General features: G+C 36.0%; 1 protein-coding gene across 2 annotated transcripts in view; it reads left to right on the top strand.

Annotated features, from left to right (window-relative positions):
• Positions 1 to 18,101, top strand: part of DYNC2H1 (dynein cytoplasmic 2 heavy chain 1) — a 139,928-nt gene extending 121,827 nt beyond the window's left edge. For both annotated transcript variants that reach the window (XM_090133939.1, XM_031595889.2), the window contains exons 86-89: positions 9,350 to 9,459; positions 9,788 to 9,869; positions 13,935 to 14,051; positions 17,491 to 18,101. In XM_090133939.1, the coding sequence (XP_089990065.1) occupies positions 9,350 to 9,459; positions 9,788 to 9,869; positions 13,935 to 14,051; positions 17,491 to 17,649 (468 nt within the window). In that variant the 3' untranslated portion in view covers positions 17,650 to 18,101. The remainder of the gene's footprint in view (positions 1 to 9,349; positions 9,460 to 9,787; positions 9,870 to 13,934; positions 14,052 to 17,490) is intronic.
• Positions 18,102 to 20,526: the final 2,425 nt, after the last annotated feature.

The following is a 20,526-nucleotide window of genomic DNA, read 5'->3' as shown; positions in this document are numbered from 1 at the left end:
ATACAGCTTTAAATAACTTCTTTTTATCTAAATGATATCTGCTTTGGAAAAGTTGGGAATTGGGACACAATAAAAATTTAGATCTTTTCTTTCCCTCCTAGAGAAGGCAAATTTGAAGATATAATAGATCTTATTGTTGTATCCTATTCCTCTTTAATCACTTATTCACTTAAATTAAGTAGTGGCTATATACAATAGTAGTAACTTGTAAAGATACACTGTCCAAAGAGGAGTTCTGAAGGCTATGTTGTAAAATAAAATATCAGATTATTACAGGTCAGTGGAAGTTGTCCACTGAAATATGGTCTGTTTTCCAAGGAAGCTAAAGCTGTTCAGAGAGTTCATGTCTTCTTGTGACTTAGCAGGATGCTGTGTTCATTTGTGGGGGCCTGAGGTGGAAGGATTCCTTATTCTTTAAGTTGTTTCTTTTTCTTTTCTTTTTTTTTTCTTTTTTTTGCTTAATCACTAGTTGAAGGCTTCACATTCCAGAGATATTGAAATCATTATTCTTTGAATGAAATGAATCTTACAGACTCCAGTGAGCTTCCACACTGAGTCTACAAGCTCTGCATTTTTAAATGGAAGTAATGTCAGTGTACAGGGATTATCCATCATTTGGGAAAATAATTTGTTTTATGTGTGGGAAAACAGGTTTTAAAATGCAGCATTGGTAAAGGAAAGTTATCTTTACTTGCATTTGGTTTGGTTTCATTGTGAATTATTGAAGCTCAGTTCCAATGAAATTTAGATCCTCTGTTAAAGGAAGCATCCACAGATTATGGGTTTTTCTGTAAACTTCAGCCTTATATCTTTTGAAATGTAATTTGTTTCAACAGAATTCAACTCCTGTTGATTACATTCTCAATTCTAAGCATGTTTTATGAGTATAGGTATTTTTTTCATTATTAAATGCTACCTTGTAAGCAGAAGTTTGAACAGCATCCTTCATCATACCGCTAAAGAGCTGATGATCTATATGATTGTAGAAAATTGATAGCAGAAAGCAATCACTCATAAAAAGACTTTTGTAGTTCATAAAAAAGAAAAGACTCGTTACTGTGCGTATTCTAAAAAATTAAAGAAAATGATCATTTTTCTGAATCTCAGTTCAATTTGTTGATTTGTGGGGGTTTTTAAGGCAGATTTGTTTATTTTTTAATGTCTGGATGCAAGTTACTCTCTACATACTCCATAACTGAGTGGAAACTGGGTCATATGTTTAGTGTGCGTATGATGTAATGCTGTAGTTTTACACTTTATTAAATCTAATAAAATAAACATCATTCACTGATCTTTCTCCTTAAGATCCAAGATGCGTTCAGAACGCAGAGAGAAAGATGAACACACACAGTGCTAAATGTAAATGAACTGTATGTATTTAAATTTTTTAAATTTATAATGTCGATTGCCTAATTTTAAATAACTCATTTTTTATTCTTTCTTTATCATAGACAAAACTGCTGCAAAAGATAAAGCAGAGGGGTAAAATGGATAGTCTAGTCTGAATTTTTAATTTAAAAACTTTATATATTTTCTCAAATGTCAAAACTGTTCTAATGAGTATGTACTGGATTTGTACCACTTCGTTGTAGTATCTCTCATAAAAATGTTAAATATTTAATGTTAATGTCTAGTTATGCACCCTGAAAGTTTGAAATTTTGCCTACGTTTCTTTGTGGTACTTAGTAAGATCGGCCAGGAGGGAACATGCACATGCTGAAAAAAAACCACTGAATTGAAAGGAAAAAATAAATGGTAGTGAGAGTGGTCAGACACCAGACAAATGTGTGCTCCTTAGGAAAGTCTGTGAGATATTTTCCCTAGGTTATTCCATCTGTCTACCCAGTATACTTCCTGAGAACAGGCTCGTATGTGGCATTGTGCCATAGAATCACCAAGGTTGGAAAAGACCTCTGGGTCCAACTGTCCACTTAACACAGATACTTCCCTGCTAAACTATGCCCTTTAGAGCAACATCCGAATGTTTCTTGGACACTCGCAGGTCTGTTTCCTCTACAGTCTTCCAGCCACAATGTCCCAAGCCTGCAGCATTGCCTAGGATTGTGGCCAAAGTGAAGGACCTGGCACTTGGTCTTGTTGAGCTTCATCCCACTGGCCTCAGCCCAGCCTGTCCAGATCCCTCTGTAGGGCCTTCCTACCCCCAGGCAGATCAACATTTCCTGCCATCTTGGTGTCATCTGCAAACTTACTGAGGGTGCACTCAATGCCCTCATCCAGATCATCAAATAAAGATACTGAACAGGACAGGCCTCAATACCAACCCCTAGGGAACATCACTCATAATGTGTTGCCAGCTGGATTTAACTCCATTCACCACCTCTCTCTGGGCCCAGCCATCCAGTTAGTTCTTTACCCAATAAAGTGTGTACCTGTTTAGGCCATGGGCTGCCAGATTCTCCAAGGAGAATACTGGGGAGGCAGTGTCAAAGGCTACTCTTCCACTGCATTCTCTTTGTGAGGTCTTCGTTGCACTTTGCTAACTTGGGAAAAAAATCTTACTTGTGTGTGGGAAAATGTTAGCATCTCAGCGAGGACTGGAAAGTACATTTCTTTCTGTGGGCCATCTTCATCCAGTCCACGCTAAGACTAACAGATGTTTTCACGATCCCTGGACTCTAGTAATGTCCAACTTAAAAAGACTAAGGAGACTTCAAGAACAAGGTAGAAGCATGCCAAGGGGTTTGGCTCACAAATGAGACAATGTCTGAAAGAAATGTCTTGTTCAGCCTGCAGACTTGATGATCACAGAATCACAGAATCAGAGTGGCCAGGGTTGGAAGGGACCTCAAGGATCATGAATCTCCAACCCCCTGCCACATGCAGGGCCACCAACCTTCCCACCTAATGCTAGACCAGGCTTCCCAGGGTCCCATCTAATCTGGCCTTGAACACCTCCAGGGATGGGGCATCCACAACCTCTCTGGGCAGCCTGTTCCAGCACCTCACCACTCTCTCTGTAAAGAATTTCCCCCTGACATCCAACCTAAATCTCCCCTCCCTCAACTTAAAACCATTTCACCTCATCCTGCAGTTATCTACCCTTTCAAAGAGTTGATTCCCCTCCTGTTTGTAGGCTCCCTTTAGGTACTGAAAGGCTGCAATGAGGTCACCCCGCAGCCTTCTTTTCTCCAGGCTGAACAAGCCCAGCTCCTTCAGCCTGTCCTCACAGGGGAGGTGCTCCAGTCCCTGGAGCTGTTTCCTCAGAACATCACCAAAAAAAATCTGTTTGGGGCTTTAACAAAAGTTTTGTATGTTACAAAAAGCTCTACTTGAGTTGTCTTTAATTTGAATGTAGAAACAAACATTTATTCATATACATTTATTACACCAGTTTGAAAAAAAAAAGTCTTAATTTCTGTGTCTACACAAAGTTATTATTGGTTGAACAAACTTTTTGATAGTTTGAGCAGTTGTAGCGCTCTACTCAGTGCTGAGAAAGTAGCATTAGCATGAGTCAACGTGGTGTGTCCCTGGGTTCTGTGTTCCAGGACAGGACCAGACAGCCATGTAGTTGCTTGGTTCCAGTGCAGCTGCATCAGCCAGAGTTTGTTCTGCGATCTCTTTTTTTCCTTGTAGAAAAGTAGAGGGTTTTTTTGTTCTTTGGCTGTCATGTTTTTTGGGATTTGTATCCTGTACAGTTAAGCAATTTCTGATTAGATTGCTATAGTATGTTTGATGAACTTTGTATACATACATGAGAGTTAGGATGAGGATTAATAGTTGCTGATAGATTAGAGTTCCGTTAAGCAGGCATGGTTGAGAGATTTTCTTTGAATTTTGGCAGTCTCAAGAGAGGATTTTAGCAGAAAACTGCTAAACAGCTAAAAAACCCAAACCCAACAGGTTTTGACTGATGACTGCAGCACAAGCGGTCATTATCTCTGAAGAGGGAACAAGGAGTGTGAGGGATATGCTAATTGAAAATCTGTATCTTGTGGGATGTTCACCAGAAAAAATGAACCATAGTAAGGGAAGCAGTTCTCTGTTGGCTCCCTTTACCACAATACAGCATTCAAGGTGGTACAATAGAACACATAGCAGAAACTGTTTCATCATTAATCGTGCCTGGAATACTGAGTATTCTTTACCTTGTTCAGCCTTGCTAGCTTCATCACAACTGCATCCGTGCTCCAGAGGTCCACAGTGGAATTGAAACTCACTTTGTCCTTGGATTAGGGTCAGCACTCTTGTCTGTTACCCGTAAATAAATATTATACACCATTATTTTCTGTGCCCAGCAACTTCTTATCAGTGGAAGTTGGAAGTAGGACCATAATCTGTGTTCAGTGATTGTCAAGAAAATAACTGAAAGTAGAGATTTTTGAGATATGTTAATCAGCAACTTGTTAGAATTTTGTTACGGCTCTTATGCAGTCATCGTTTTGATATCCTTATTAAATGTAGGAACCAGCAACTCAGAAAAGTTCAGTTACTGCTTTGATAAAAATGAATTAATGCAGTAACCAGAATGAAATCACATTTGTTAATGCTTCCCTCAGCTGTGCCTTAGTGCACAACTGCTTCTGGCACATTGTTAGCTAGCAAGTTGATGCTAATAGACTCAGAATTTGTATGCTCTAACAACGTGCTATTGCATTAACATTCAGACTCCCCAAACAAATACAGAACTTCTGAGGCATATCGAACTGAAATGGAGAAATAGTATTATATTTAAAGCACTAAACAGCAGTTTTTGTTTGTGTACTCTAAAATAACAGAATGAAATCCAAAATGAAAAATAGACTATGACTCTAAACTAAATACCTTTGTCATTTACTATTTAAAAGATAGTATGTACTGACATCATACCATGTGAAATATGGCAGTATTCATGTGTTCATTTTATATAGAGTAACTCAAGAGTTAAACAGAGGAAAAAATTACCCAGAGGGAGCAAATTTCTTCATGCCAGTCACTCCTGAGTGACCACACCTTCCCCCCTCTATACTCAGTGCCATAATGAATACTTCTGTCACTTCCTTGCAGTGAAGTAACACAGTTACTTCAGCTGATGTTTTCCACCAGGTATCACAGCTTGAGAAAATCCCTGTGGTGGTCAACTGAATACTTCTTCTCCTATCAGTGTTTGTTACTCGCCATCATTTGCTGTCAGACTTTTCTATTGTCTTTTCTCTAGTAATTTTGAATGTATCTGAAACTAGTGTAAAGACAGAACTGTGCTACATATGTTTTCTGGCTATGAATATTCATATCATCATACAATTTTATGCCTATACGTAAAAGTGAAACAATTTCTGTAGTGATTTAAATGATTTGCTATTTCAATAAAAGATTTCTTCTGGGATTGTAGCAAGGGAAAAACATTATAGAAGAGAATGTAATCAGGATGAATTAAAACCAGTGAAGGAAAAGTACTTGGTACATTGTAGAGGAGTTCTGTGATCAGCCTAAAATTGTATAAACGATAACAGGAAAATCTGGCAGCCTCTTTATTTCTTCCACTGTTCGATATGAGGTGCTCAGTTTGCTTTGGGATTATAAAAGATAAGGAAAGCTGCTTCTACAGAATGGAATAGATGCTTCTTGGATGTTAAGATGCATGAAAAAAATATTTGAACCATCTGAGACTGTACTTTCAGATTTATTGTGGTTAAAAAAATAATTGTTTAATTATACAAAATAGAAACTCACCTAATTGAAGCATTGAATTATTCTGCTAGGAATTGCTGTACAAAGTTTTTTGCATATTGCTGATTAGGTACTTACACGCATCTGATGCTATGTTGATCTCCCAGGGACAGTTCAAATTTAAATTTATAACCTTAACTAAACAGCAAACGTTCTGTGAAACATTCTGGAAATATTAAATTATTTAACAGTTTAAAAAAATATATTAAAAACCTTATTGTATATGTGTGTGACGTAAATGATTTCAGCGTTAAAATCTTCAGACTGAGGATTCATTTAATTTTGTTTCACAGCTAAATGCTATTTATCAGTAGTGCTGTGATTTCAGCTTTCATATGCATTTTCCCATCTATTATTAACTGTCCTAACACAGGGAACTAAAGCTGTACTGTTAATAATATGCTGGAAACTGTTATTAGTGAATTTAGATCTTGACTATTAGTTGTTTTGAAGATGTAAACCTAACTGTGTGTTGCAGCAAACACACCAAGGGCTGTATATAAGGCATGGTGGGAGTGAGGAGGTAGCTTGGAGAACACCGATCAGGCTGCTGACCTGACCCACAGGGGGACAATTAGCTAGATATTACACCATCTTAGTGCTTTCAGTAGTCCTGTCATTGCAATCCAGATGGTAAGTGACAAATGCATGGATTATTTTGGCCTACCTGGAAAGGGAAAGGTTTCTGCTAAGCTAGTGGTGGAAGAAGGCACTTCAGACTGAAATGCATGGCCATTCAAGATCAATAAGTCAAACAGCTTGGCATTGTTTTGACAAGTGAAGTTATTGAAGTTAGGGTTGGAGTGGAAAATGAAGATATCATAGCTAATCTCTTGAAAGATTTTTCCTTTTCAAGAAACATCAGTCTTTCCACAGCTCAGCCTGAGGTTCCTCCACTTCCAGACATGACATTTCCTAGGCATCAAGGGCAGTGGTGACATTTCCAAGGCATCAAGGGGGATGTGCTAGTGACAAATGATTCATTTAGGAGAGTGTTGTCATTTGTTGAGACCATAGCACTTTACTAACATGCTGTCATGTGATGATATAGGATGGAAAGAATAACTTCATTTTTTACACTTCTATTTTAAAATACATTTTATTATCATTTTTTATTGTGTTTTGCACTGTTTTGGGCTCATATAGAGTCAATTTTCTTCGTAGTAGAAGCTGGTATAGTGCTGTGTTTCACATTTATGATGAAAACAATGATGACACACCAGTGCTTGTTGCTGAGCAGTGATTACTCAGAGTCAAGGACTTTTTTGCTTCTCATGCTGCCCTGCCAGTGAGTAGATGGGATGGGAAAAGAGCTGGGACAGCTGGTCCATGCTGGCCATACCATATGACACTGTGCTCAGCAATAAAAGCTGGAGGAAAGAATATGCATTCGGAGTTACATTCGTATATACGTTCAGAGTATACATTCATATATATTCAAATAACATTCAGAGTTGCAGTGTTTATTTTCCTAAGTAACTGTTAAGTGTGATGAGCCCTACTTTGCTGGAAATGACTGAATGTCTGCCTACTGATGGGAAGTAGTGAATGAATGTCTTACTTTGCTCTGCCTGCATAGGCAGCATTTGCTTTACCTGTTAAAATGCCTTTATCTCACTCAGCCAATGATTTTTCTCACTTTTACCCTTCTGATTCTCTTTTCTGTCTCACTTGGAAGGGAGAGAGTGAGGGGCTCTGTGAGGTTGAGCTGCCTGCAGAAGTTAACCTGCAACACATTTAAATCTTAAATATTTAAATATATAAAACCTAGACATTTATTAAGCAGTGTGAATGAGTTATGTCTTCTGCTTTATTTAGACCAATACAAGTAGCAATTACAAACTTTGCTTTTGTGATTTAATGAAAGTTTTTGCTATTGTGTTTCCTAATGCAATTTAATTATATGGGCTTAGAATTAATATCACCCATACTGATCTTTTAATTGGATGGAACAGAAGCATCTATGTTCCTGACGGTGGTTCTCTTTAGCAATTACATTAAAAGTTTATTTGATGACAGCAGTAGAATGATTATATTAGCTGCAAGTTGAGATGTTTGTGTCTACTTGTATTATACAAAACAATTTACAAAATCTGCCCTAACCTGATTGCAGATTTACTGCAAATATTGTTGTTATGCAAAGTCATTAAAAATTCAGGCAGACAAGAACCATTAACTGTGTACATTTAGTTAATGAAAATGGAAAGTGAAAATCTCCTAACTAATTCATTATCATTTGGGTTGAGGGCTCATATTCTGTGATGTGACAGACAAAAAAGGTCACCGATTCAGTTTTTGTGCATGGTGGAAACATTATGGAGATGTATTTGACACATTGATGAAGAAAACCGTCCCTCGACAGCAAAAAAAAACCACACACAAAAAAGAGATGTGATATTTACTTGTGTTGTGGATGTTTTTTTTTCACTCTGAGATGTTTCTCTGAAATTAGGTGATCAGCATGTCAAAGAATACACTAATGTACTTTTAAAATGAAGTACAGATGCCTGGTGGGTGCTTTGTGTGAGTGAACTAATATTTTAAAATAATACTCATCAAGCTGAAATGTAATGATTTGTCTACGCACTTTGGTATTTTTTTAGGCCATCTTGTTTTTTATATTCGCACAGGAGTGGACAGATAACATGCCCTTAATGCAAACTCAGAGAAACCTTGCATGTTCCTTCACGTGAGAGACAGGCATGTAGCCCATCCTGATGAGGAGGCAATCATTTATGAATACTGAGCTGTTGACATTCCTTCAACTTTCTGGATTTGGGAAATAATCTTAGATCTGTCTAAAATGAGAGTAGATCTTCAGTGTCCCACTTGGTCAAAAGAGTGCTTCAAAAAAGAGTGTAGCAACCATTGCTTCTTCAGTTTTGAAATTAATAGATCAGTGGGAGGCTTTTAGGAACACAGAGTGTACCCTTGATAAAATGATAGAAAAAAGTAGGAGTTACTTTTGCATGTTTCTTTACTTAACACACATGGTTTATCAAGATTGCAAAGCAAGCTGCAATGTGCTTCTCTTCTCTTGATGGCAAATAATGTGTTGTGTCAATGGGAAGTTCCAGGCATGCTGCTCATAGAGACAGGCTTCACAGCTGTGAGAAAAAGTAGGTTGGGACAACAGGATAAATGAAAATAATTATTTCCTCCACTCCTATAATTTTCGTTCTCTCAGTTCTAAGGGAGGTCAGTTTTTATCTTATCAGATAAATCTGTGAATTTATCAGAAATTCTGTGAATTTAAACCTTAATTGAACAAAATTCAGTTATTTGTCTGAATTCAGAAAAGCAAAGGCTGTGTTGCTAACCATTTTGACAAAGAAAACATTTCATTTTTGTGAAGATGGAATAGGGTTTCAGCAGAGCATTATGAACTTGGTATGAGTTTCAGCCTACAAAGTGAGCTGCAGTATGCAAGGAATGGAATAAAAGCTTGTTTGTTTAGAATGAGTCACATTACACATAAATTGCTGGTTTGCTTGCTTTTAAATCATGTTGACTTTCTGTTTGCCAGTGTGAAGTAATTGAAATTAATATTCAACTTTGAGATTAAAGTCTATTTACACAGTCTTTCTTCATTAATCGTATGTATTGACAAATCCACATCAACTTAAAATGTTGAAAAATCAGACAGGATTCATTTTTCCTCTTTTTTTTTCTCTTCTAGAATTGGGTAGAAAAAGCAGAGAAGCAGAAACTACTGTCAGACACCCTGGACCTTTCAGAGCTATTTCATCCAGATATATTTCTCAATGCCTTACGCCAGGAGACTGCAAGGTAAGTGAAAAATAATCTACCGATTTACGTGTGTTAATGTGCCATAACTCTCTATTTGTAAAGATGATTACCCCATTTTCAGGTACAACAAATCATGTCAATTTTCATCAGGAGTCATCTCATTTTTATTATTTGTACTGAAGTAGAATAGTTACATACTCCTTGTTTGAATACTAATGTAAAAAAAAAAAAAGGATAAAATTAATAATGCATTTTTCTTCAAAGTAAGACTTACTGTGGTAGGGTAGACATTGATTTACATTGTTTTAGGGTTTGTATTTCATTTATTGTTGTTATAAGTATCTAAGTGTATGTGTTTCCCTTGCAGAGTAATGAGCTGTTCAGTGGACAGCCTTAAATTTACAGCATCATGGAAAGGACGAATACAGGAGGGCAAACTCCAAGTTAAGGTACTGTGCTTAGAAGTATTTGTCTGTTCTTCTTGAGTTTCTGTGATAAAAAAGCACTGTAGTTATTATAGAATTTTACTGAGATGTCCAAGTTACCTGTCCACAAACTTTCTGGAAGAGTAAACTATAAATATAGTGTTGGAAATAGAAATGCTGGCTAATTGTATAAAGCTGCAAAAAAAAATCTTCAGAGTGCTGATTTAAATTTCAAATTATTCTTCTTCCATTACCTTAATCTGCCTCTTAGATAAAATTGAAGCTGCCGTTTCATTAGGTAATACCTAGCCATTGTCCAGAAGGTCATTAAAAGACTTGTGGCTTATAGAAAGAAGGTATACGTATAGAAGGCCATCTCTTAGAAACACTAACCTCAGAATGAGATTTTTAGGAACTAAGTGAACTATAATAGGATTAGTTTTAGATATGACAAAGACACAACAATTTGTTAATAGATGCTTAGGGCTACAGCCAGCAGCTATAAACTCACTACTCGTTGTCTAGGGAGCAAGACAGAGTACTCAAGTAGTTTAGTTTAGCTTCTTAACATTGCAGGTGGTAATGTAATTTTGGCTGAATATGAATCTCTTTGCACCTCTCTTTTGCTTAAATTTGTAGAGAATTCACAAAATATTCACAACATTCCAGTGAATGTTGTTCCCATGACATTAATGCTCAATAAGCTGTGTTCAGCACAGAAAGCAGGTGGCAGGGCTCTTTCTTTAGTCTGATAATGCGGGCAGACACGGGACTGCAGGAGATAACAGTGTCCTAGGTCAGCTTCTGACACTATCCAAAATTATTAATAGAGAGTGGATGAGAATTTCGTATTTCTAAAATATTAAGATACCAGAAAAAAGTAATTGTAATTATCTACTGTACCTTTGTACAGTATAGTCTTTTGAATTTTGTTAAATTAATTCCTGTTAGCGATGGAAAATATCATTTAGAAAATTAATCAGTCTGGATATTTTAGTAAGAGTTTTTTGCCTCATTTGATAAGAGGCAAATGGGAGTCTACAGCTTGACAATAAACAAACCAAGGAAATTTCAGGGAGTTGTGTCCCTGTGTTCTGTCTCTGAGCTTGCAAATCACACATCCTGATGTTCTAGATTCACCCAACACTTCTAAGTCCAGGGAAACAAGCAGAAACTGAGTGTAACATTTCAGACGACTGGAAGTAATGATAGACATTTGGGAGGAATTTTGTAAATTTTGTATGCCAAACCCAGTATGAAGTGCTAGGACTGCAGCTATGGAGGAATGCTCAATCAGGCCAAGAAAATGCCTTAACATGGATAAATATCAAACCTGATGTTGAATTATCAGTTTTAATTCAGACTGTAGTTTAGAGGCATGATGCAGAATAGATCCTTCCTAGAAGAATGTGATGAATATTTGATTTAGAATCAGCTGTATGAAATTTAACATCACTTGGGGTTGCTTTAACAAAAGGTACTGAAAATGCACATCTGTGCATCCTTTGATGTGCAAATACTTCTCTTATTTGCTGTGTGCACTGGTTGCTCGTCATGCAAAATCAGGTATTTGTTGCTTTTATACTAGAATCTCATTTTCCATTGTCATAAAAAAGAATGAAAGAAAAGAAGAAACACTATAAGAGGCTTTTTGGTAGTAGATGCTCTGAGCTTGGATAGTGAATAATATAAATAAAGAAAAAATGTGCTGCAAGAATATTACATTCAAATGCATGGCATCAACATTAATATCAAATGTGTGCTTTTTTTTGTAATTGACAGAAATACTATTATAAGATTTTTATTTTTTTTATTTTTTGACACAGTATACCTGCATTGTGGAATATTAATAATTTAATGATGAAGGTCTGTGGTGGTAGTGAAGTATATATGTATAATTAATTTAATGGGAAATTGGCATAAGTTGCAAGGAAAAATTAACTGTGGAAAATTTGAAATTTTGGAAACAGATACTTTGGACCTTGATATCAGCACACTTTCAACAAATGTATTTTAAAGAGTTATCACCAGTATCATATAACAACAGTTCAGTTTGAAAGTAAACCTAGTGCAAATAGACATGAAATGGCAAATGCTTTCTCTTTGTAAGAATTGATACTCCAGCCAGTACTGCGACCTGAGTTGCAAAAAATACTACGTGCTCTACAGATGCAGTGAAATCCATGTAATATGTAATTCATAGTAGCTGTAATTTCTCTATAACGTTTATCACAGAAAAGAGGACACAACCATGGGTGTACTTAGCCAACCAGTGTCTGAAAGTGCATTGTTCCAGTAGTATATATTTTTCAGTGGCTTTTAATATTGAATCAAAGTCAAAGTTTTGGTCTTCATCTTCAAAGGAGATCCTGTGATTGGTTGACATTTTCCAAGAGTTCAGTTGATTTTATTTTACATAACTACAGTGTCAAAGGAACTACCAATATCAAAAGAAAAAACGTATGTGTAGAAAGAGATTTTTCAATAGGTGACCCACTTCTATAGAACTGTCTTTTAGAGACGTTCAGGTTGGGCAGACCTTTCAACATACAGCAATAAATTTTAAAAGCTCTTCGTCAGACCAGTCTTCCCTCAATAACTGTTTCAAACATCCAACTCCACAACAAAACTGCCTGCAGAAAGCAGAAAGAGCAGAAGGAAAAACAAGATATGAATCTTTCTAATACTTTTATGACAGGGATAAACAAGAGCTTTAAAAGCAGTCAGAAATGTGGTGGGATAAAGTGCGTGTAGTAGGACCTGTGTGTATAGTAAAGTGAAGCCTTAAGTATCAAGGTTAACAATGGGGAGCAGAAGGAAGTGTGTGGCAGAGCATCAGTGTGATCATTAATAAGACTTTATTCCTTTCACGCCTTTTATGGTATTTTCCTCATATATTTTATCTGTGCAAGTCAGATGAGGTGGTACTGGAAGGTACAGAAATTATTGTTAAGAATCCATTAAGAATGGCTTAGAAAATGGTACTTCTCTTCATTTTTTGGTCTGATATTTTGGTTATGCAGTGACTCACCCGGTTTCCAATAGCATTTTCCAACATTTCCTAGTTCCAGAACCACTTAGTAATTTTTTTTTCATCAACTCCTGCCTCAATTTGTTATAGTTAATACAGGGCTTTAATATGATAGTAAAGCAGGTAGATGATTTTCATTCTTCCATTACACATGTGCTCCAGTTTTAGAGTTAGCTTTTTGAAAAGCTGTATGAAAGTTATTATTGAGTTAAATTTTATTATTACTAAAATTAAATTTACCATGTCAGCAGGCCATACTGACTACTATTATTATTTTTACTGGCAAACCATTATTATTTGAACTGGCAAAATGAAATCAGCAGATACTGAATTGTTCTTGTGAAAGAAATACAAAGTAGATATCACTGTTCTTAAGTTATTTGGGACTTCAATTAAAAGAAATAATAAAAAAATGTATTTTTCAGAGTCTGACAGTACTGGTTTATTAAAAGTAAGCACTTAATGGGTTAAATTTAAAGCATTGTGAAGTTATTTATATAAATATGTATGGGGCTCTTATTTATTTTTTTCAATCAGTACTTCAACTAAGAAATCTTGAGTTGTGTTAAATAATATTTTCTCCCATATTATTTCAGTATAATTTATATTTGCCTCTCCAGAAACTGTGTAACTGTGAATTCAGTTCTTTGAAAGCTATGCTCAGACTTCCAAGTGGAAATATATGCTTATTTCAGGGATAGTTATTTTCATTTTCTTGACATCGTAATAATTGTGGACTTGGCTGTTTCTATCATCTTTCCTTTAATCTAATGCCAGACAATTGCAGTTTCCTAAGTGAAGACATTTACAGGTATTTTTCTCTAGCATTTTGAAGGTTGTGAATCCAAATCAGAGGAAGATGACACAGAAGTAAGGCCTGAGTCATGCTTTTAAATCCTGTTTCCTATTCTCTCACATGGCATTGCAACAGTTAGCATCCTGTTACTTAAAAACTTGGTCACAGTAAAAAGGATCATTGTTTAACAAAGTATAATATAATTATTGCTAGCATTTCAAGTCTTTAACAGACGTTTCGATATTGTGTATTTCCATGGCAGATCACTGGCTTACTACTGGAAGGCTGCAGTTTTGATGGAAATAGACTTTCAGAAAATCTGCATGACTCTCCCAGTGTGTCATCTGTTCTCCCTTGTTACATGGCCTGGATTCCACAGGTACTAAATTATTAAAAGCTTTAAACTTTCAAGACCCATAATTTGCTTTTTTATCTATGTTGTAGCTTTTCAGTATGATGTTGCTGACTTGCTTTTTCCTTCTTTTTTTTCTTATCTTTAATAGTAAAACATTATTGTGTGTAAAACAGAGTAACTTATTTATCACCTATCACCTTGTGGATCTGTTCTTTTTTATTGTTTTGATTAAGACAATGGTTTTATTTCAGTCATACTTCTTTTCCTTCCTTTTCAAGGTAATGTAAGTATTTCCAAAAGTGTATTTCCTAAGTGTGTACTTGAGTTTGGTAGTTCATTCCTAAAGCGTATTTTTTTTACATTTTAAACACTAGATGAAAATGTAACAGCAGTAAAAAGACAGATACCATGGTGTTATCTGTAAGGAAAGAAAACCTTTCCCTAACACTTGGAGAAGTGTGTAAGATGAAGTAATTCAAACAGTAAAAATAGTTACTGCTTCCACTCCCCAATTGTAATAGCAGTGCCTGAAAAGTAAATGAAAAAGTTACACAGCACTTCTTCAAGGATAAGTGGCATTACAAATTCATATAGTTACATGATAGGAAAGTTTTAGAAAGCTTGTAGAATTAACTGTATCTGAATTTACAGAACTATAGCGTAGCTGAGACTGGATGGAACTCCTGGGTCCCTCCGGCCCATCTGCTGCCCCAGCAGGGACAACCAGAGCAGGGTGCCCAGGGCCACGTCCAGGTGCCTCTAAAAGATCTCCAAGGAGGAGATTCCACAACGCAATGGCTATCTAAAATTAATTGCCCAGTATGATTTCGTTATTTTAGCTACTTCTGTGGTCTCAGTAAAAGATAGGCACTTCAGGAAGTTCATCCCATCAAGTAGTAGCTAGGATGAATTTTTTTAGATAAGAAGACTGTATTTGATTAGAAGAATGTTATAGAAAAAAGTTCACCAGACTCAAGTAGTTGACTTCTCAGTTAGAATTATTTAGTAACTATAATAAATTATGGTGATGATGAAGTTTTTAATATCTTGTGATAGATACTACTGAAGGAGCTCCACTGCTAACACAGTGCTGTATCCCAAAGTTTTTTTAGTTCCCACTGTTATTTCTAGCTCTGTAAACAAATCATTGTTATAGTACAGCATTGGAAATATAATGGTCTAGATTTAGACAGACAAGTAGATACTAGCCAGCATCTGTATTACTGCTTCCAGCTCTGATGTGAAAGAAGATACTGGAAATTAGAAAAAAAAAAAACCAAAGAACAAAAACACCAAAATCTGTTGATCAGTGATAGATATGTCCTTTCTTTGGTAGTTTACAAATGTTTGTAGGCTTCAGAGAAAAAAAAAAAACAAAAACATTTTGCTTCTTTTCAAGATAAAGCAGATGATTAAAGTTCTGAATGACATTCTGTATTCTTTAAACTTCAAAGACATTGTGTGATTTCAGCAGCGCGATTTCTCTATGGAAGTGTGTGATAGTTCAATAATCAGTGAATTAAAACGTTTCCAATGTGTTTCATACTTCAAATGAATAGGAAAGGAAAGTATTTCTGACTTCCCTGCCCTTCAGCTGTTATACTTTAGGCTTCACTGTAGGAACTGACCATGATCAAACACCGTGTTTTCAAACAGAAGCCAAGGTAGATCTGAGATATTCGGCACTTTCCCTGATCTCATTATCTTCTCTGTAGGAGAATAGTGTGGGAAGTAGAATATTATGTTATAATTCTTTGGGGTTGAATTTATGATTTTTTCCCCACATAAATATCTCTTATAAAATCTAGTAAAAAAAAAATCTGTATGTTTATAATGCAAATCTTTTAGGTCATTTTCAACCAAAACAAATAAAATGGACTCTCTGCAGGATTTTCCCTTAACAAGGCTCAAAATTCTCAAAATGGAGTGTTATAAACTCTTAACTTAGTACTTATCAAATTGTGAAAGCACTTTCTGGTTCTAATTCATGGAATAATTCTAAACTGTAAAGGGTATTGCTGAAGGAGATAGAACTATGTGTGAGGCAGAGGAGACAAAGAAAAATGGAATGTGTGTATGGGAAGGTCATAAAGATTTGTGGTTCAAAAAGACTCTAACAGAATGACTTTAACCCTCAAATAATGTGATTCTGCAAAACATCAGTGGGATTGAGAACAGTGTGTGAACAGCTACTTCTACACACAAAAAAAAGGTGTACAAATAGGTCTTTGAAGGCAAATTTGCCTACTTTAGGCTTCCCATCTTTGGCTGTACTTGAAGAGCTTTGATTGATGTTTTACTTTCAAATTTGCCAGCATTTTTGTCTTCCTCCAAGTGGCCAAGTGACAAATGTGGTAAGAATAATCCACCTGAGAACAGCTGAGTTCTCTTTACAAACTTCTGAGTATTAAGTTCTTATATCTAACTCCTGCAGAGCATACACCTTCTGCAGGGATTTAAACACTGGTGTTCAAAAGACAAAGGAACTTGATTTTCAAAAAGGAACAGCAAAATTCTTCAGAAATATCTTAGCATGCAAGGCAGAGTGCTTCAAACAGTTATTGTTTATGTGTACAGTTTTTCTGCTTTTAGCTGCTTTCTAATGATGGAGCTTAACTAACTTGCCTTAGATGTGATTTGCATTAAGAAAAAGCTTTTTTTAAATTCATTTATGACACATAAGCTGCTGATTTGTTGCTTGATTCTTGAAAACTTTTGACAATTTCCTGTTGACAGTAAGGGAAATCTTGAGTGTGAAAAGAAACATACTTATTGTATCTTAAATGAATCAAGTCCTGAATTACTTACAAGTATCTCATGCTGAAACCTGAATTACATGCTGTAGAAAGTCTAGTCAGTCTTTAAGCTCAGTTCTGTAATCATGCAGAGTTGCAATGACCTATGCAAAACCCTGGGAGGAAGTTACATCCGAGGTCCACACAAGGTCTCTGTAGGACAGAAAGGGAAGAGGAACTGCTGATGTTCTTAAGAGCATATATACAGACTAAGAGGCAAAGCTGTGGCTCCAACCAGCATCCTTCCCAAAGGAGTGTTTACAGTATAGTAGCAGTCTTTCTAAAAGCAGTACTGTTAATGCTGTCCAGTAAAGTTAATGTACAAGAGAATCCAAAACTGTTGGTGAATACAGACAAAATGTTCAAATTTGAATACTTAAATTTAACACAACACAATATTTTTTTATTAAGGCACTTAATGGAAACAACATCTTTCCCAAAAGTGCCAAAGAACCCCAGATGCAACTGTTGTCACTGTTAGTATGAAAGGAATTTATCCCACTTGCAGGTAACTCAGGAGCAGATCGCAGCTGAAGCAGCATTACCAGGGGAGCTGCAGGGTCCAGACTGTATCTTAGGATCCAGTTTTTGGATACCATGTCTCTGGAAATTACACTTTTCATGTGTTATGTTGTCTGAGTGATAACTAAGTGCTGCTTTATTGACAGGATGCATATGGTCCATATTCTCCTGAGGAATGCATATCTCTGCCAGTCTACACCAGCATGGAGAGAGACCGTGTGGTGACAAATATCGATGTACCTTGTGGAGGAAACCAAGACCAGTGGATTCAATGTGGAGCTGCTTTATTTTTAAAAAATCAGTAATCTAAGACTGCATTAAATTAACTGCTGAATTTCAGAACCGTTTAAACACTTCATTTGTTCCTTGTTAGAAGAGCCCTTCAGTTTAATAGCTCATATATTTTTAAAGCAATGGTGTATAGATACTTTTTTTTTCCTTTTTTTAACTATCTGGAATTAATTCTACTTAAGTGGAACTTCTGCCATACTCCACTAAGATAGAGAGAAGTTAATGCAGCAATACTTAGCAAACTGTTATTTTGAGTTATTATTTCTCTAGACTGTAACACAATGTATTTCTTTCTCAGATTTTTCAGATTCTTTCTCTATTGCAATGTGCAGTTTTGCCCAGTGCAAGCCAATATATATATATAAATGCAAAGCCAGTGTATTTGTTAACATACTTTTTCATTATACTTTTTGAACTGTTACTATTCTTAAGTAAGTCTTATGACTCTGAATTCACATTTATTTAGTAAAATAAAATGATAAAACTTACATGTTGTCATTGAAATTGAATGTTTTACTTGAACATAAAAGTCAAGATAAATGCTTTAGTCTGTTTTAATGTTGTTTTCTTGAAATTCCCTTTTTTTTTTTTTTTTTTTTTTGTATTGGCAATAAATAGTAAGAGTATAAATAAATAGCTCATAAACTTCATGTGGAGGTACAAATCCAGTCAGACTGCCATAGTGGTTGTTTTCTAGAAGTTAATGAAAAAAAGCACTTTAGGAAACAGTACTGCATTCCTATTAGAATGTGTACATAAATGCACAAGTTAAACAAACAATTCCTTAGGTCATCAGGAGAGGTTTTCACTCTGTTGCCAGGTGATTAACATAAGGATATAATCGTGTTCTTCATTTCTGATGTGAGTTATCTGGGGAATTTTGCTTTTAGTTCAAGATAGTCAAGTTTGATTTCATTGATTAATGATTTATCACAGGCTGCTATCATACCTTTGTTGTACCTTTTAACTGAGACGGGGGAGGTTTAGGTTAGATATTAGGAGGAAGTTTTTCACACAGAGGTTGGTGAAGTAATGGAACAGGTTGCCCAAGGAGGTTGTGGATGCCCCATCCCTGGAGGCATTCAAGGCCAGGCTGGATGTGGCTCTGGGCAGCCTGGTCTGGTGGTTGGCGACCCTGCACATAGCAGGGGGGTTGAAACTCGATGATCATTGTGGGCCTTTTCAACCCAGGCCATTCTGTGGTTCTATGATGATTCTATGATTAACAAAAGCCTAGAAGAAGCAGGAAGTCCAAACTGCAGTAGGAAAAGTCTCAACCTAAGAATGAAAGTGTATAATTTGTAGCAACAATTACAGACTGACATTGTGAAACACTTTTTAAAGACAATAGCATGGAAGCACTTTATTATTTTTCATAGAAAAGAAAATGGTCATCTTGGCTTTGATACCTCTACTAAATTTTGTATTTTAGTCCGAGGTAGCATTCAAATAAAACTGTATTTCACTTGCACTATATTTTTGTTGATGGTTTGAAGGAGGGAGATGGAAGGTGGCAGAAGAGTTGGCTGCATCTCCAGGTTAGCTTCTAAAGAAAGTCTTTTCTCTGTTTCATTCTGTTGTTCTCTTAAGCTTGATCTTTTTTCTCCTATTTGAAAAATTGTCAATTTTAATTCTGCTAATAAAAATATGTTCTAAAATAATTGATTACAAGAGCACATACATTTTAAAAATTGAGTGCAGTTTAACATCAAAAATTGCAATTTTTCAGATAGTTTCTTCCTTTAAACATTTGAATCCAATCTGACGAATAAAAATGCAGCAAATTAGAAAATGCTTGTGAAGAAAATTTTGGAAGAAAATATGATTGTTCCAACAGAAGGTGTGTGTACCTACCCAGCAATCCCTGTCATACAAATTTGTCATGGTAGAACATCACTACAAGAGGAAACAACTTCTACTGAGGGAAACTGAACTTTCAGTTCTCTTAATTACCTGTAAAGATCATGTTTTGTCCCTCTGGTTTGGATCCACCATGTTTCCTTTAAGCAGAGTGGATTTGAGGTTTCATATTTCCATAAGCTGAGGATGTATTTGCTCCTACTAGTTCCAGCTTCTCATTTTTTTGACAGATGATGACATACAGCTATTCAGATAACTAACACAGGGTGAAGATGGCTGGAAAAAATAGAAGTCAGTATTTTAACCTGTCTTGCACGGGGAATGGAGAGCAGGAATATAGTAGGTGCTACACTTAGTTTCCTACAACCATCTTATGTGTTGTAAGAAAGAAAGTTTATTGTAATGAGATGCAGAAACACTGAAAGAAAAATGTTCGTAAGAAATTGTGAGGATTTAGGTTTTTCGTTTATTTGCTTGTTCCTATTTTTTATTTGTTCCTATTTTTATTTGCTTGTTCCTATTTTGCAGGTTTCACAGATGTGTTCTACCCTGCCAGCTATAACAGCCGTCTGGCTTCAAGTCTCCTTATATATATTTAGTTAAGAAGCCTTTACTGATACTATTAATATACAGATATTGACTTTGTGACGCAAAGCAGATAGAAGAGAAGCTCCTACATACATACCACACAATCTTCTCTTGTATTTCAGGATCAGGAGCTGATTGTATTTCTTGTCAGAAACTGACTTGTATCCAAACACCTTAGAACAGCCATTTCATTTCCTGCTGTATCAACAGGTATCCTCTGTGTAAGGTTTAGAACTGCAGAATGTTTCTCAGCTCACACCAAGAGTTTCCAGAGACAGCATTGCTGCCTTTCTGTCAGAGAGCCTTCTTACTGTGAGCAGAAAGCACCGTTAGTCTGCTTGATCAAATCTCCTTTTGATTGTTCTACCCCTTGTTTTAGAACCCTTCCACATTACCCAGACTGTCTACGTGCTTCTACTCTGAGTCCTTCTCATTTAAGTAAG

The sequence above is a fragment of the Phasianus colchicus genome, chromosome 1 (assembly GCF_987193195.1).
Source record: "Phasianus colchicus chromosome 1, bPhaCol1.hap1.1, whole genome shotgun sequence".
In the NCBI taxonomy this organism is placed as follows: Eukaryota; Metazoa; Chordata; class Aves; order Galliformes; family Phasianidae; genus Phasianus; species Phasianus colchicus.
Note: the sequence above shows the minus strand (reverse complement) of the source record. Positions and strands in the feature narration are given on the sequence as shown.